The 18,994-nt window shown below is 37.7% G+C and overlaps 1 protein-coding gene across 2 annotated transcripts in view; it reads right to left on the reverse strand.

The window, feature by feature from the left end:
• Nucleotides 1–2,045: 2,045 nt before the first annotated feature.
• The window catches only part of LOC124622324 (WD repeat-containing protein 48), a 161,549-nt gene continuing 144,600 nt past the window's right edge, over nucleotides 2,046–18,994 (reverse strand). For both annotated transcript variants that reach the window (XM_047147999.1, XM_047148000.1), the window contains exons 12-13: nucleotides 16,612–16,801; nucleotides 2,046–3,721 (exon numbers count right to left, since the gene is read on the reverse strand). In XM_047147999.1, the coding sequence (XP_047003955.1) occupies nucleotides 3,629–3,721; nucleotides 16,612–16,801 (283 nt within the window). In that variant the 3' untranslated portion in view covers nucleotides 2,046–3,628. The remainder of the gene's footprint in view (nucleotides 3,722–16,611; nucleotides 16,802–18,994) is intronic.

An 18,994-nucleotide genomic window follows, 5' to 3' on the forward strand; every position in this document is an offset into this window, starting at 1 on the left:
TTCTGTGAGAAATTTGAATTTACTTATTCTATTTTACCTATTTTGTGTTTCTATGAATTTTGGTGCAATATTCTTTTTTGGAATGGTTTTTGCTTTTTTGGCTGAAATTTTGAGACCAGTTCTATTTTATATTTCCTCCAGAAGATTTACTTAAATGTCTGCATGTCAGATTTTCTGAAAGTATTACAAAATCATATGTAAAAGCCAGGCAGTGTACGTTAATTCCACTTATTTTCTTTCATAGAATTATTGGTTCAATTTTGTGATTCTTTAGCTCCATACATCACTTTTTTTTTAGAATGTAGTTAAACAGTAAAGGTGATAAACCATCCCCTTGTCTAACACCAGTTTGTCAAATGGCTGAGATAGTTCTCCCATAAATTTAACTTTGGATTCCATCTTTGTTAGAGTTTCTCATTATGTTTGCTAATTTTGCTTTAACACCAAATTCTTTAATGATTTTGTCTATCAACTCAAAAGCATTTTTAAAATCATAAATGGTACTATTATAGGTTCGCTGGGTAACATATTTGACTTTAAGCTAAATATCTGTTCTGTGCAGGATCTTCCCTTTTGAAAACCTTCCTGATGTTCTCCCGTTTGTCTTAAGTTTCTACAACATTGTCCCACAAAGTTTTTTTATAATAATTTGTATGCCACTAGCAGAAGTAACACTCCTCTGTAATTGTTGACACATTGTCTGCCTCCCTTTTTATGTGGCGGGTGGATTAACGCTATTTCCATTTTTCTGGAACCTTCTGTTTTCCAAATGTTCTCAAAAATCAGTTGTAAATCATTTATAATCTTTCTTCTCTGAATTTTTCTATTTTTTCTGTTGAATATTAGCTGTAGCTGAGTTATATCTGATGACTTTTGTGGTTGTATTTTTTTATTTTAGATGGGAGAAATCATATTTTCATCTTAGAGAGAGAAAGATTCGAACCAAATTCCCATTTCTGATTACTTAAATTCATAATTTCCAAAATATTCCTTTTAGATAAGGCTATGTGATACGGTCAAAATTCTCCAAAGCTTGATTTAGAGATATCCAAATTTTGGCTTCTTGTGGTAGTTTGTGAAAATGTGTGGATATCAGTTTTAACTGGAATGTTTTACACATACTGACAAGTTTTTCACCATTTATGTTTGTTCTTAAGTGTGGTGAATACTTGTCTAAAATATTCTTAAATTTCTTTTCCTTCCCAGTTTCTGTATGAAGTTGCCAAGAAGTATTTTAACATTTTTTTAGGTACATTGGAGATTTCAGATTCTATAAGATCCCAAAACTTATTTACTTTCTGCACATTTCTTCTGTTAGGTGCATGGAAATTAATAAGAGTACAGCTTTTATTCTTGCACATTCTTTGTGACTCCAATGTAAATTCTGTTGCACTATCTACGGCTTTTTTGCTTGCATTAAATGCTGTTACAAATACTGGCATGTTTTCCATTATTCTTATTACTGGTTTCCCTTTATAAAATCTATAATGTTGTGTGTCATCAACATTCTCATCTAAGAATCTGGTTTCCTGCACTGCTAAAATTGGTATATGGTTCTCTTGTGAAGTAATTCAAAGTCCTTCTGTTTCCCAATTTTCAGCAGAGGATTGACATTTAAGTTCCACAGTAGTGCCTCTTCTTTAAATTAAACTTAGAAGGCGTCTCAGTATAATCCATCTCATCATTACCACAGATGTTGGGACTGCCCAGAATCCTAAGTCCCAATACGTTACAGGATGTAATGGTGGATTCCTCATCAGAGTTACCAAATTGCAAACTTTCCATCTTGCAATTTCAAGTTATAAATTGTAGAGAGTAGGAAATTATTATTATTATTATTATTCTTTCAATGGTCTTGCTCTGCGATCACTTACCCAAGTTATTGAAGTCTGATATTATTTTCTGTTTACCAAAATTTCTGAATGCATTGTGCATCCATAAACTGTGTGTACCAGTGGGCACATTGATGTAGCTTTTTCAGTTTCATACCACTGGGAAAAGAGGGGAGTGGGGTGGTGGTGCACAGGTACATAAAGAAACAAAAATCAGATCAACAAAACAATTCAATCATTTGTACATTATCACATCACTGGAAAAATGCAAGAGCCTGTCCATTTTCTCATTCAGAGTAACTTATGTCACAACAAATGGGACAAGAAATGGACAAAAAGGATCACAATTTTTTAATATTTTATTACCGTAAATCAGCATATAAGCTGCATGTTTAACTTGTACTATTCCTTGGCTTTTGAACATAGCATTATGTTCTGACATGACTCAATGAGTAGTACTTAATTACTTTTAAGTATCACAAAAGTATGTAAAACAATAAAGTACTGCAACTGTGGAATTTAAATCATTACTTTATCTGACAGCATAAAACATGCAACAGATTAAAGTAAACCAATAAATCAATGCTTGAGAAAACATGACCAACACACAAAAAATTTAATACATTTTCTGTTTTTGTAATTTGGTACCAGCATTTTAAACATCTGCGAAACACAATCTGGTTAAGACAAGTAAAGAAAGAATACAATTTTAAACAGTCACTGTTTATCACATGAACAAGGTGTCACAACCTTTTCTACAATAATTCTTGTAAATGAAATAATTGTCTTCTACATGTTCTGAGACTGAAACCCTTGCTTGCAAAGGGAATTGCATATCATGTTACCATTAAAGTCTTTGATTACTTTAGCAACTCAATGCCAGTGAATACACATTTGAAATTTCTTTCCAACTTCAGCTCCCAGCACTTACCATATTGGAAATAAGTGACATTTAAATTTGTACAAAGTTATGTCACAATGAGGTATGTACATGACACTGAAGGATAACCTGATAACAGATTCAACATCACAGACAGTAGGACAGGTGGAGAAATAATATACAAAAGGCAATATTTCGTATATACAGGCCAATTAATCCAGACTCTCTCTCTCTCTCTCTCTCTCTCTCTCACACACACACACACACACACACACACACACACACACACACACATACACACACACACACAATCTTTCCATTTTAGAGATATCATTCATAATTATAATACATGTTCATGAAATATAAAAGGAAAATAAGTGAAGAATATGATGCATAACACTGACAAAATTACTAATACATCAATACAATAACAAGATACAAATAATGATAGAAGTAAGACCCTATGGTTACAAATTAATATTTATACGATATATTTCAGTAATAAATGTTTCTGACATATTATACAATATTTACAGTGATGAGAAATATACAGATCAGTTAAATTCAGTGGAATGTAATCCATGGAAAAGTTGAAAATCAGATTCCACTTTTAAACACTGTCATCATATACGTAGCACTTGTTGGCAGAAACAACTGGCTGATGGGTGTATGAATTCACTTAGAACTTCCCTTACAGTAATTCACATGTAACTAATTGCAATTTTGAGCACTGTAATTGTGGAAAGTTTGCTCATTGCAGAATGTAACCAGTCAATAAGTAACATGTATAACTGCTTTCTAACAATAACAGTATTCCTTACATACTGGCCAGTTCCACATTCATAATCTGTCAGCTTATGTTCATCTAACTATTCCGCTTGCGCATTAACCACAACACAGCGGGGCAACCCTGGTACTATTTCAGTGGTCTATAATGTAGCATAAGGTCAGTGGATGATTTCCAGATGAAATGTCTCACTGTTCGAAGATCCATATTTGAATCTAGGACCTGCAAACAATGTAATTGATTACATAATGAGCACAAGTGAAATAAACATTCTACTTTTTAACAATTATTTAAAAGATAAAAATTCATAACTTGCAATTGCTTGCTAGGTAGCTTGAGTAACTCTTATGATAAACCGATACAATTCATTTTCAATAGATTTCCTCATTGTTACTGCACAGTTTAAAGCACAAGCTACAATCAATGTTAAATTTGCATAATTAACTTTACATAAAGTAATTTTAATTTATACTTTGGGCTACTGTGAAGGTAAATATGTGAAATTTTATTTATGATTAAATTTTTCTAAGCAAGAGGAAAAGAGGTAGGGGAGGGGCAAGTTTGACAGTTTCGGCTGTATTTTTTGCCAATTCCAGAGTTATTTTTGATGGCTTATTTTTCAAACATGTTCTTTATTTTTGTTGTATTTCACTGTTTTTGAGTTTTATGTTGAAAATTAACATATAAGTATCGATTGTATTTTATTTACCAACATCACACATCTCACTTATTTTCATTATTTAAGAAAACTTTACTTCAAAGCTATTAAAACAAATAACTTTGCAGCTTATCTATGGAGAATATAACATAACAGAACAGTAATTACAATAAGATGGGAAAGTGGATTAATGTCAGAATAACACTATCTGTACAGTTCTTCTGCGTAAGTTGCAATATGACTACCTTCAATCATAATAAAAGAAAAGTAATGGTGATGCAGTTTTTAATTAAGGACTGTCTTTATTGTACATAAGATATCATTCATAAGTACTGTAATACTGCACAACAAATACCTGTATCCTAAATAATACATCATTATTGCAGTTACTGTTCTGTTACCTTACATTTCAATCTTCTCTTCATTGGCGTACTCCGCACTCACACAAACCTTCAACTGTTTACTGTCAACTGGAGCAAGCAGATGAGTTATGTTACCCACAATACATGTACTGTGTGCTAGTACAAGAGAGTCAAACTCAGTTTCGTGTTATGTTTTTAATAAAATCATCTTTACATGAATTGTGCACTGTGATATGTTGTAGAGCATGTCTTGAAGAGATGAAGTGGGTTACCGAATAAAAAATACAGGGTGCTATTTAAAAAGATGCACTGCTATTCATATCTTCGTAATAAGCAATGTTATATGAAAAGCAATCATGTTGGCAAATGTTCACCGTTAAACAGCATTTGCTTGATACATTTTTTATTTTACTTCTTGCAAAATGTTACCTGAGGTGGTCAAGATAAACAGGACACCCTGTATAGTGTGAAAACTGCCACTTTGAGTCTATATTGGAACATGGCTGTCAAACTGCCTTCAGTACAACAGCAAACTTTTGACAATGGCATGAGAGGTTGCTATTTCATTAAATTTTGAAGGTATTTGTATCTCTTCAGAATATCTATGTTGCAGAGGCCTGCCATTCGAGATATATGTTACAGGCAGTTTGTCATGTCATAACTAGTAGAGTTAATCATTATCATTCTATGAAATGAAATTATCGTGTGGCATTTATTGGCCGGGATACCCCCTTCGGTGACTTGCATGTCGATAACAATGAAAATGATGATGAACGACACACGACACCCAGTCCCCTGTCGGGAATCGAACCCGGGCCCCCTCGCATGGTAGGCGGTAACCCTACCACTGTGCTACAGAGGTGGACATCATCATCCTATCATTGAAACAAAACAACTGCTGCTAGAAACTCAGACTTGCATGTACCTGTTGTTGCACAAATGGGTCAGGAAATATGAGTTCAGCACATAAAATTGTTACCAGTGAAGTCCCATCCAGGAATCAGCTTTTAAACAGGAAACGGATATCATTTTTAAGATTATATGTGTACCTCAACATTGAGAACAAAAGTTAAGATCCTATTTCAAAATTAAGTAATGGTCAGTTACCAGTATCTATAAACTACTGCTTACAGATGTATAATATTTTTACGCAGGTATGAAGAAAATAGTAAATTTCATGACATTTTGTAGACACAGCCAATTTTGTATTATTTCAGTAAAAACCACTGATTTCATATCATTTGTTGCTTTATCATTTGCACAAAATTTTCCTGTCTCAATATATAAGATAACATAATTCACTCACTGTTAACTTTTATGGTAGCCACAAAATAAAGACAAGACGTATCTTGCAATACTTCATCTGCAAGTTTGCAAGTTAAAACTTGAATGAATTTCCTGTGGTATTGTTGTTGGTTTTGTGAAGACAAGAGAAGTAATTTAGTGAAAGGGGCTACATCTATGCAAACAGAGTCTGATAGTTCATATTTTGAGGATAGATGATTATTGTTGCCAAAACTCTTCACAATAAATGTTTTATAAGTTTGCACGATCATTTATGGGCAGAGGAAAGGTTTTACGACAACCACACAGAGAAAACTACACAGTGACTAGTCTGTATCATAACACACTGAACAGTGTGGTAATGATCCAGTAAGATAATTCACATCCACAATGCTGAGGCCATTAGTTCTTTCTATGGCTTATTATTATTATTTTATTGATCATCAACATTCATCATCAATAGCCATTCTTCTCTGTTGCTGGACAGATAATCTTCCAGACCTCTCCCTCTACACATCACAGTTTTCAGTTACACATGTTCTACTTATCATTTTCTATCAGGGTCAATTCTGTAATTAAGACAATAAACACACTTTCCTCGTACATTTGTTTGCGTGGACATCTCCCACAGCGGCTGTTAACACCTGAGAATTACACCAGATGCATTTTGCTTTTATTTACAAAGCTTCTTCTGTGGTTATTCTGTAAATTGTATACGTATGTTGGTACTTTTTTATTTTTTAGCTTAAAAACAGCATTTTTGTTATAAAGTTGGTCTGAGAGCTACTTACGGTGTTTCTTTACATAATCTACTCCTTCCCTTCTTGCTAGCAGTGGCAGATGCCAACAGGCTTCATTACACATCTGCACTTGGCAGTTTTTGGTATTCTGCAGTATTTCCAGTGCAGCACTATTTACAATCTACTTTCTTAACTGTTTTTCATCCTGTACTGCCACAGTGCCTGTTCATTTATTTTTGTTCACATTGTTCAGTGTTGCCAACCTATGAAACAATTTTTGTGTGTGTGTGTGTGTGTGTGTGTGTGTGTGTGTGTGAGAGAGAGAGAGAGAGAGAGAGAGAGAGAGAGAGAGAGAGAGAGAGAGAGAGAGAGACGGAGGGGGGGGGGGGGGGGGATTGGAGTTCGTGGAATTGTCTTGTATGTAGGTAAACACATAGTGGAGTTGGGTTGTTTGATTTTTTTTGCAGGGGGGGGGGGGGGGGGAGGAAAGAAATGGATGGGCTTCGACAGTGATTATAGGACAGAATCTTGGAGGAATTGGGAGTGGTAAACGGAGCCTGTGGTTATATGAGTACTTTTAATGTTATATTAAGTGGTCAATCAATTTAAAGAGTGTGTGGTTTGCCACGCTGATCTGATCATTTATGTTGTTTCTTTTCTTTTATGGCTTTTTTGGATGTGGTAGTTTTCTTGTAAGGTGATGAGATGTTTTTTGTTCTTGTTGATCCTTCTGATTTCCATGTCTGTGTCTCTGGTTGTAATTTTATGTTGGTGTTGGTGTAAGTGTTCTGCAAAAGTTGATCGATTTGTCCTATACTTCCATGGTCTTACATGTTCTTTGTATCTGGTGTCAAATGTTCTGCTTTAACCTATGTGTCTTCCATCACATGTACTTCATTTCAGTTGGTATACTCCTGATTTCTGAGATATATATATATATATATATATATAAAATAGAGGGAAACATTCCACGCAGGAAGAATTATATATAAAAACAAAGATGAGGTGACTTACCGAACGAAAGCGCTGGCAGGTCGATAGACACACAAACAAACACAAACATACACACAGAATTCAAGCTTTCGCAACAAACTGTTGCCTCATCAGGAAAGAGGGAAGGAGAGGGAAAGACGAAAGGAAGTGGGTTTTAAGGGAGAGGGTAAGGAGTCATTCCAAGACCTTTAAATATGTCTGCTTGTGTCTGTATGTGTGGATGGATGTGTGTGTGTGTGTGTGTGTGTGTGTGTGTGTGTGCGCGCGCGTGTATATACCTGTCCTTTTTCCCCCTAAGATGTCTTTCCGCTCCCGGGATTGGAATGACTCCTTACCCTTTCCCTTAAAACCCACTTCCTTTCGTCTTTCCCTCTCCTTCCCTCTTTCCTGATGACGCAACAGTTTGTTGCGAAAGCTTGAATTTTGTGTGTATGTTTGTGTTTGTTTGTGTGTCTATCGACCTGCCAGCGCTTTCGTTCGGTAAGTCACCTCACCTTTGTTGTTTTTTTTTGAAAATATTGGATGTTCTGTGTGTGTGTGTGTGTGTGTGTGTGTGTGTGTGTGTGTGTGTCACTGTACCATCTTTCACTTTCTGTTTCTTTCACACTTTGTGTTGTTCCTATTCTTGTATTTTGTGTATTAGTTTGTGTGTGATTTTGTCCTTTTGTTGGGGACAGTTGGGTGTTTGTTCTTTTCTGTTTCTTGATTTTCTTGTTCAGCTTTTGTTACTAAATACGCTTTGTATCCATTGTTTGTGGCTATTTGTATTATAGTACTCATTTCTTTTTTGTAATTATCTGTATCTAATGGTACTGTGTTTAGTCTGTGGAGCATGTTTCTAAGTGCTGCCTGCTTTTGAGAATTGGGGTGTTGTGACATCTCATGTATAATTGTGTCTGTTGTTGTCGGTTTTTGGTATATGGCGAATATGTGTTGGTTGATTTGAATTTTTGATGGTAATGTCCATGTAATTTAACTATTTTGCTCTTTCTCTATTGTAAAATGTATCTTATCATGAACAGAATTTATGTCTGTGTGTAACTAGACAATTTTATTGTTTGGTTTATCTATCAGGCATAAGAGGTCATCCATATATCTAATCCAGTACAGAATGTTGTGTCTATTTGTTACTATTTTGTTAAATATAATCTGTTCTACATGGTTCATAAATATGTTTGCTATGGTTCCAGACACTGGAGATCCCACTGGTTATCCTTCACTTTGCAACCAGAATTCATTATTAAACTCAAAATAATTCTGTTCTGTTATTTCTAACATACTCTTCTTTGCTTCTCAGTCAATCTACTTTACTTTGAAGCTGGCACAGTACTCATGTTGTGTAATCTTTGGCTTCCCTTTGACACCCTTTACTCCATCTTTGCTTACGTTCCCCTTGTCATCTCATACCCTGTATTGTGAGTGATTGCATCCATTTTCACTTCTTAAACAATTTTTTGCTCTCTCCTTCCTGATGAAGGAACAATTTTCTAAAAGCTAGATTTTATTTACACTACTGGCCATTAAAATTGCTACACCAAGAAGAAATGCAGATGATAAACAGGTATTCATTGGACAAATATATTATACTAGAACTGACATGTGATTACATTTTCACGCAATTTGGGTGCATAGATACTGAGAAATCAGTACCCAGAACTACCTCTGGCTGTAATAACAGCCTTGATTTTTTTTTTTTTTTGTTTGTTTTGGTTTTAGGGCGCAAAACTTCTATGGTCATTAGCGCCTGGTCCGTGACTTAGGAAACAGTAAAAAACCGAAATTGAAAACCAGCAGCAATGGGAACGAAAGTCATAAAATTGGAGAAACTAAAAGCAGAAGGAAGGCTTAAAAATCCACTACAGAAAGGGGTTGGTTGTCCCCAAAAAAAGCTTCAAATGACTGACGTCATTTCACTGGCACTAATAAACTTGAGAACGCGGTCGGCTGAGCGCGTGTCATCTGCTAAAATCGACGATATATCAGGCGATAGCTTTAGACGGGAGCGTAACGGATTAAAATAGGGGCACTCAATTAAAAGGTGTCTTACCGTCCACAGCTGAGAGCAGTGGGGACAGAGTGGGGGAGGGTCGCCGCTTAAAAGATGTCGATGGCTAAAAAGACAGTGCCCTATCCGGAGTCTGGTTAAAATTACCTCCTCCCGATGACGCGTTCGGGAGGAAGAGGTCCAAGCACAAGGAAGAGCTTTCATGTCCCGCAATTTATTATGGGTAAGTGTCGACCAATGCGTATGCCATAAATGAACAACATGTCGTCATAGAACGCTCCGTAGATCAGCGAAGGGAATCGATTGAGTAGCTGGCCGAGGAAGAGAGACTGCAGCCTTGGCTGCAATATCGGCCGCCTCATTTCCACAGATACCAACGTGTCCCGGGAGCCAGAGGAATGCCACCGAGACACCCCCCAGGTGGAGCAAGCGCAGACAGTCCTGAATCCGGTGGACCAGAGGGTGCACAGGATAAAGAGCTTGGAGACTGAGGAGAGAGCTGAGAGAATCTGAGCATATAACGTACTGTATCTGCTGATGGCGGCGGATGTAGTGGACAGCCTGGAGAATAGCGTAAAGCTCCGCAGTATAAACCAAACATTGGTCGGGAAGCCGAAAGTGATTTGGGGTGTCACCAACAATATAGGCACTCCCTACACCTAACGATGTTTTTGAGCCGTCGGTGTAAATAAATGTGGCGTCCGTCATTTGTGCACATACAGCAGCAAATGCCCGACGATAAACAAGTGAAGGGGTACCATCCTTGGGAAATCGACAAAGGTCACGGAGCAGGCAGATCCGGGGATGGAGCCAAGGCGGTGCTATACCCCAAGTTGTCAAGAAGGTTTTAGGAAAGCGGAAGGAAAGAGAATGGAGTAGTTGATGGAAGCGGACTCCCGGTGGTAGTAGGGAGGAGGGGCGGCCTGCATACCCTACATCAAAGGAGGCGTCGAAAAAAATGTCATGGGCTGGATTAGCAGGCATGGAAGACAGATGGCTAGCATAACGACTCAGAAGGACTGCTCGCCGATTGGACAGCGGAGGTTCAGCAGTCTCAGCATAAAGGCTTTCCACAGGGCTGGTGTAAAAAGCTCCAGACACTAAACGTAATCCACGGTGGTGGATAGAGTCGAGACGCCGAAGAATAGACGGCCGAGCAGAGGAGTAGACTATGCTTCCATAGTCCAATTTCGAGCGCACTAAGGCGCGATAGAGGCGGAGAAGGACCACTCGGTCCGCTCCCCAGGAGGTACCATTCAGGACACGGAGGGTGTTAAGGGATCGCAGACAGCGAGCCGAAAGATAGGAAACGTGGGAGGACCAGCACAGTTTTCTGTCAAACATAAGACCCAAGAATTTAGCAACGTTTGAAAACGGAAGGTTGACAGGACCTAGATGTAAGGAGGGCGGAAGAAACTCCTTACGTCGCCAAAAATTAATACAAACAGTCTTACTGGGAGAAAAACGAAAGCCGGTTTCGATGCTCCAAGAGTGGAGGCGGTCGAGACATCCTTGAAGACGTCGTTCAAGAAGGCTGGTCCGTTGAGAGCTGTAGTAGATCGCAAAATCGTCCACAAAGAGGGAGCCCGAGACATCAGGAAGGAGACAATCCATAATTGGATTGATGGCAATGGCAAACAGTACAACACTCAGCACGGAGCCCTGGGGTACCCCGTTTTCTTCGGAGAAAGTACGGGAGAGAGTAATGTTCACCCGCACACTAAATGTGCGCTCGGCCATAAATTCGCGAAGAAAAAGGGGCAGCCGACCTCGAAAGCCCCAAGAGAACAGTGTGCGGAGGATGCCTGTCCTCCAACAGGTATCGTATGCTCTCTCCAGATCAAAAAATATTGCTACTGTTTGGCGTTTCCGGAGAAAATTGTTCATGATATAAGTGGAGAGAGCAACAAATGGTCAACTGCACAGCCTTGATATGCCTGGGCATTGAGTCAAACAGAGCTTGGATGGCATGTACAGGTACAGCTGCCCATGCAGCTTCAACACGATACCACAGTTCATCAAGAGTAGTGCCTGGCGTATTGTGACAAGCCAGTTGCTCGGCCACCATTGACCAGGCGTTTTCAGTTGGTGAGAGATCTGGAGAATGTGCTGGCCAGGGTAGCAGTCGAACATTTTCTATATCCAGAAAGGTCCGTACAGGACCTGCAACATGCGATCGTGCATTATCCTGCTGAAATGTAGGGTTTTGCAGGGATCCAATGAAAGGTAGAATGACGGGTTGTAACACATCTGAAATGTAACGTCCAATGTTCAAAGTGCCGTCAATGCAAACAAGAGGTGACCGAGACGTGTATCCAATGGCACCCCATACCATCACGCCGGCTGATATGCCAGTATGGCGATGAAGAATACACGCTTCCAATGTGTGCTCACTGCGATGTCACCAAACACAGAAGCGACCATCATGATGCTGTAAACAGAACCTGGATTCATTCGAAAAAATGACGTTTTGCCATTCGTGCACCCCGGTCCGTTGTTGAGTACACCTTTGCAGGCGCTCCTGTCTGTGATGCAGCGATAAGGGTAACCGCAGCCACGGTCTCCGAGCTGATAGTCCATGCTGCTGCAAACGACGTCAAACTGTTCGTGCAAATGGTTGTTGTCTTGCAAACGTCCCCATCTGCTGACTCAGGGATCGAGACGTAGCCGCATGGCTGCGGATAAGATGCCAGTCATCTCGACTGCTAGTGATACGAGGCCGTTGGGATCCAGCATGGTGTTCCATATTACCCTCCTGAATCCACCGATTCCATATTCTGCTAACAGTCATTGGATCTCGACTAACGCGAGCAGCAATGTCGCGATACGATAAACCAAAATCGCAATAGGCTACAATCTGGCCTTTATCTACATCAAATTTATACTCCGCAAGCCACCCAACGGTGTGTGGCGGAGGGCACTTTACGTGCCACTGTCATTACCTCCTTTTCTGTTCCAGTCGCGTATGGTTCGCGGGAAGAACGACTGTCTGAAACCCTCCGTGCGCACTCGAATCTCTCTAATTTTACATTCGTGATCTCCTCGGGAGGTATAAGTAGGGGGAAGCAATATATTCGACACCTCATCCAGAAACGCACCCTCTCAAAACCTGGCGAGCAAGCTACTCCGCGATGCAGAGTGCCTCTCTTGCAGAGTCTGCCACTTGAGTTTGCTAAACATCTCCGTAAAGCTATCACGGTTACCAAATAACCCTGTGACGAAACGCGCCGCTCTTCTTTGGATCTTCTCTATCTCCTCCGTCAACCCGATCTGGTACGGATCCCACACTGATGAGCAATACTCAAGTATAGGTCGAATGAGTGTTTTGTAAGCCACCTCCTTTGTTGATGGACTACATTTTCTAAGGACTCTCCCAATGAATCTCAACCTGGTACCCACCTTACCAACAATTAATTTTATATGATCATTCCACTTCAAATCGTTCCGCACGCATACTCGCAGATATTTTACAGAAGTAACTGCTACCAGTGTTTGTTCTGCTATCATATAATCATACAATAAAGGATCCTTCTTTCTATGTATTCGCAATACATTACAAAGTCTGAAACGTGATGGTACGCATTTCTCCTCCTTACACGAGGCATCACAACAACGTTTCACCAGGCAATGGCGGTCAACTGCTGTTTGTGTATGAGAAATCGGTTGGAAACTTTCCTCATGTCACCATGTTGTAGGTGTCGCCACCCGCGCCAACCTTGTGCGAATGCTCTGAAAAGCTAACCATTTGCATATCACAGCACCTTCTTCCTGTCGGTTAAATTTCGTGTCTGTAGCACGTCATCTTCGTGGTGTAGCAATTTTAATGGCCAGTAGTGTATTTTCATCAGGTTTGTGTGACTGTCAGATGTATTGAGCTAAGTACTGGCCAGATCATTTGTTTCTTTGTATATTTTTCACATTTACCAGCTCTAGTGGATATGATATCTTAAAAAATCGAGTGCTGGACCCCAAGCCTTGTTTCAGTTTAAACCTCCGAACTGATTTATTAGGTTTCCTGGCACCTTTAGTGCCTGAGTTTGCAGCATGGTGTTGCTCTCATCATATTTCATTTGTTGACTATTTTCAAAGCAGTGTTCGGTTACAGCTGATTTGCTTAGTTTCAGTCAAGTGTGTCACCGACATCCCTTGACTGTTACAATACGATTTCCCAAAGTAAGACATGCCAAATTTGCTTGGAATGCAGTTCACAACTGGCTTTTGGGGCCCTACATCACCTCAAATATTACAAAGGAACTTTTTTATCTTTGTTGATGGGAGCGAAATACAGTGGATGCCATGTTTCCATAAGAGTCTATCGATCTTTCCAGATATTGAGCCAGCTTCAGGTGAATAAGTGATTCTTCTCTTCTCTTTTTCTGTCCACTGTTTAGTATAGCTCAACACAATAATGAACCCATAGGGTCACAATGCTTCAAACATGTTTCAAGGAAATGGGAATATAAATGTTACTGGCCACTAAATTAAAAAACTGCATTACAATTTATTGATAAAAATACAAACTTTAAGCCAAATACTTGCACCTCAAAGAACACCAAAATGAAAATAGATGTTACTGATAGACTTAAATGTGCACTTTTTAGTTAGTGGCAATGCTTATAACTCAGTGATATCAATTTTACAATATGTGGTGTCAGTTACAGACACAATTTGGTACATTTACTATTTTTGGGTAATTTTTGAGGCAGATAATATAGTGAATACTTTTTAGGAACATTCATAATTCAGTAAGCAAACTGACAATACAATGAAGAATGACCATCTTTCCAGTGCCTTTGGCTCACTTCTGATTCCTTGTTATGATACCAAAAAAAATTGACATGATAAAATTTTTCAGCAACTTTGAAGAGAGGCTGGTACAACAGAATGCATCCTCATTGCACATTTTTACTATTTCACTGTTCTACACAAAACATTGTGGCATGATGGCAAGTTGTAGTATACAATGACCTGCCAATGTTTTGAACATTTCTAGAGTTGAAGAATGTGACTCTGTGAAAAAGGGTTTATTAACTACACCATGTTCCACATGGTACAAGTTCGTGCAAGTCCGTTAAGTATATTCTGTACAAATTTCAATAAAAGTGAAGATGGTTGAGATAGGAAACTTAGGTCATCTAACACGGAATGACCACATTTCATCCACAAGGCCTAGACAGTCCTTCTGAAGCAATTAATGGAATACAAAAATCCAGTAACCTAAAAATGTAGCCACCTGATTCAAAATGAGCACATAACGATGGCAGCGGGAAGGTGAATGGTCAACTTCAGTTTATTGGGAGAATTTTATGGAAGTATAATTCATCTGTAAAGGAGACCATGTACAGGGCAGTAATGCTTGAATGTGTGGGCTCCCCACCAGATCAAATTAAAGGAAGACATTAAAACAATTAGGAGATCTGCTGCTAGATTTGTTACTGGTAGGTTTGATTAACACAGAAGTATTATGGAGATGCTTCGTGAGTTCGGGTGGCCTGGACGATGTTCTTTTATGTGGAACACTACTGAGGAAATTTAGAGAACTGGGATTTGAAGCTGACTGCAGAATGATTCTACAGCCACCACCATACATTTTGTGTAAGGATCACGAAGATAATTAGGGCTTGTACGAAGACATATAGACAGGCATTTTTCCTTCACTCAATCTGCAAGTGGAACAGGAAAAAAAAGACCAGTGGTGGTACAAGATACCCTCCACCACACAACATACAGTATGTATGTAGATGCAGATGTAAAATAGTTGTTTGCTTTGTATTAAGAAAATGCGTGAAATAGAAAAAAAAAAAAAAAAAAAAAACACTGAATAAGATTCTTGGAGGAAAAAAACGAGGGCTAAAAACGGAGGGTGGCAGAAGGAAATAAACAAAAATGGATACATGTAAAAACAACAGTATGATCAAAATTTGTACCTTGAGCATTGTACAAAGGTGCAGTCATTTCTGAAATACTAGATAAACTTCCTTAGCACAATAAATTTTTCCTTCTCATCTTGTCTCATCCAATTATGGCCTTTGATTATCACATACAGTATGTATTTCTAACAAAGATTTTGAAGCTTTCTATTTTCTCATTGCAGTCGTAAGTGAACAACAAACTGAGTCCCTCATTTCTATCATGAGAGATGAGTACTAATATCATCACATTCATGTGAAACAAAACTCTGTGTGTGTGAGTGTGAGTGTGTGTGTGTGTGTGTGTGTGTGTGTGTGTGTGTGTAGTCACAACATTGTGAGAGGTTTAAAATAATTAGGTTACTAAGAACCCACAATATGCTCGTATCCCACCCCTGTCTATTGTGTGAAGCTTTCAAAAAACACACAAGGGAACTAAGACAAAGCTTTTATTTAATCACACAGTAGCATTGATAGGCATGAACAAAACAATTGTCTTTCTCTGTTCTTGTCATCCTGAGTCTTCCTCAACATTATTTCTTAGCGACTTTGCTATGCATATTTTTGAACAATGTAATTTCTTCCAATCATCTTCATCCATGGAGAAATATCTACTTTCACATAGTTCCTTATTGTGTCTACATCTGCTACCCTCTTGATAAACAGGATTCTTTTTTTTTTTTTTTAATTTTTATTCGATTGTAATATCATGTTGATGATCTTTCTTCTAAGAATAATTTAAAATAACATGGTAATAAACAAGTATTCATTTTAAAATACTGGATAATCGAGGATGGAATAATAACAATATTGAGAAATGGATACATTGCTACTCACCATGTAGAGGAGATGTTGAGTCGTAGACAGGCACACTGAAAATACTGCTATAGATGTGACCTTTCAGCAAAAAGGCCACCTAACATAGAAAACACACAGTGAGACCTCAGTGATCAGTGATAGCGGCTGTGTGTGAGAGTTGTGCTTGCATGAATCTGCATGTACTTTCTATGTGAGAAGAAGGCCTTTTGGCCAAAAGCTCACATATATAGCAGTATTTCTGTTGTGCCTGTCCGTGATTCAACATCATCTCTATACAGTAAGTAGCAATCAATCTTTTTCTTCATACCGTCATTTGAAAACACTGTGATGAATACTAATTACCTGATCATTACACAGAAGTTCAACCCTTTCTTCAGCTATAGACCCTGTTTCCTGTCTTTCTGGATCTGTTCCACTGGGAGAACTAGGACCAGCTACTGAGCCAGATTCAGAACCAGCACCCAACACCTTTTCATACACATGTTCAGCAACTTTTCTCACTTGTATGAAATCATTGGCTATTAATCGGTCCCTGAAATAAAATGAACATTATATAATATGAACAAACATAATTTGAACATATATTATATACTACATTTTTGCTTACAATGAGAGTTGCTTAGAGGTATTTTTGATGTTTGGTTTGCGGGGCGCTCAAATGCGCAGTCATCAGCACCTGTACAATGTTCCAATTTTTAAACAGTTCAATTTTTTTACACAGTCCAATCTAGCCACTGTCACGAATGATGATGATGATGATGATGATGATAATGAAAACACCCAGTCCCTGGCAGAGAAAATCCCCAACCAGGCCAGGAACTGAACCTAGGATCACGAGATCCAGAGGCAGCAACACTAACCACTAGACCACGAGCTGCGGACCCTTAGGGGTGTGATAAACTTTTTGAAACCAACTATATGGTGATGTAGGTTAGGGTCCCAGGTATCACGCTCTGCAGCCATTTCTCGATTGCGAGCAACTGACAAAAAAGAATTTAAGAGTATCTTGAATTTCAATATATCTTCAAAAACAGTATTAATTTCAAAATAATGATGTACCTCAGTGGTTAAGTTATTTGGCCTGTATGCAGAGGGTCATGGGTTTGGATTCTATTGGGTGCATATTTTTTTTTTTTTTTTTTTTTTTTTTTTTACATTTTTATGAAAATGACCACAATATTAACTTTTATTCAATTAACAGGTTTAATTATAATTTTTTCATTTCTAATCTTTTGTTGCATCATTTTAATCACTCTGTTAACTTTACTTGCATACAATTTTTCTTCCTTTTATTCTTTCTCAGTTTCAATCTTTGACCACATGATTTTAACTACTTTTAGGTGTTTTCTCAAATTTAATTCCTTCTTTTCTGTCATTTTATTTTTTCGTTTATATTATTGCAATTTTTATTCTATTACTTTCATTTAAATCTTCATCAACCTTATTTTGTCCATGGTGCAAGAATAATTTATGTTTTAAATATTTGTATAACAATTACCACCCAAAAAATGTATATTTTGCAGTGCAAAATAAATTTACGCAACCAATTTAAATAAATTACTCTGTCATTTGTTTTTTCACCGATATATCAATACTTTCAAATTTTTAAATATTATAATAGGTAGGTAAATCAAAACTAGCAAACATAATTCGTGAAACACTAACAGGTACAGTATCTAAAGTCAAATTTATGGGAGAAATATCTCAGCCTTTTGAAATAAAAACTGGTGTTAGACAAGGTGATGGTTTATCACCTTTACTGTTTAACTGTCTTCTACAAAAAATTGTAAGGATCTGGAATTCGGAGCTAAAAAATCACAAAATTGAACCAATAACTCTGGGAAGGAAAACAAATGAAATGAAGGTAAACTGCTTGGCTTTTGCAGATGATTTCGCAATACTTTCAGAAAACCTGACAGAAGAAGTTACTCAAACATTCTGGAAAAATTAGCAAACAGAACTGGTCTCAAAATTTCAGCTGAAAAAACAAAAATTCATGACAAATATAAAAAATGCACCAAAATACATAGAAACACAAATAGGTAAAATAGAGTGAGTAAATAAATTTAAATATCTTGGAGAAACTATACAACAGAATGGACTAGAAAAATCTGCAATAGATGTAAGAATTAACAAAATGGAAAGAGCATATAGTTTGACCAAAAATATTTACAACAAGAAATGTATATCTAGAAAAACAAAACTAAAACATTACACCACAGTGATACGACCAGAATGTTTATATGGATCTGAATGCCTAACGATGAACTATAAGATGGACAAACTAGAGGTAATGGAAAGAAGGATTATTAGAAAAATAATGGGTGCAATGAAAACTGCAGTTGGTTGGAAAATAAGAAGTAATGAGGAGATATACAAAAATATAGAGAAAATATCTGAAGTAATGGCCAAACGAAGATTAACCTTTTTTGGACATCTCTACCGAATGGATTGAAACCGACTAACAAAACAAATACTCCTATATTTCTGGAAGAAGAAATTGACAATAGCATGGATTACAGAAGTAAGAAAAGATCTTGAAAGAAACAACATCAAAGAATCAGAAATAGCAGAAAGAAAGCGTTTTAAAAACAAAATACAAAATTTGGAAGGCTTTCAAAGCAGAAGAAATAAAAAATCGGGAACAACGTGGACAGAAGAAAGGAAGAGACTTCATGGGGAGAAAATGAGGGAATACTGGAAAAATAGGAAACAACGACAAAGG

Source organism: Schistocerca americana, chromosome 7 (assembly GCF_021461395.2).
Source record: "Schistocerca americana isolate TAMUIC-IGC-003095 chromosome 7, iqSchAmer2.1, whole genome shotgun sequence".
NCBI lineage: Eukaryota > Metazoa > Arthropoda > Insecta > Orthoptera > Acrididae > Schistocerca > Schistocerca americana.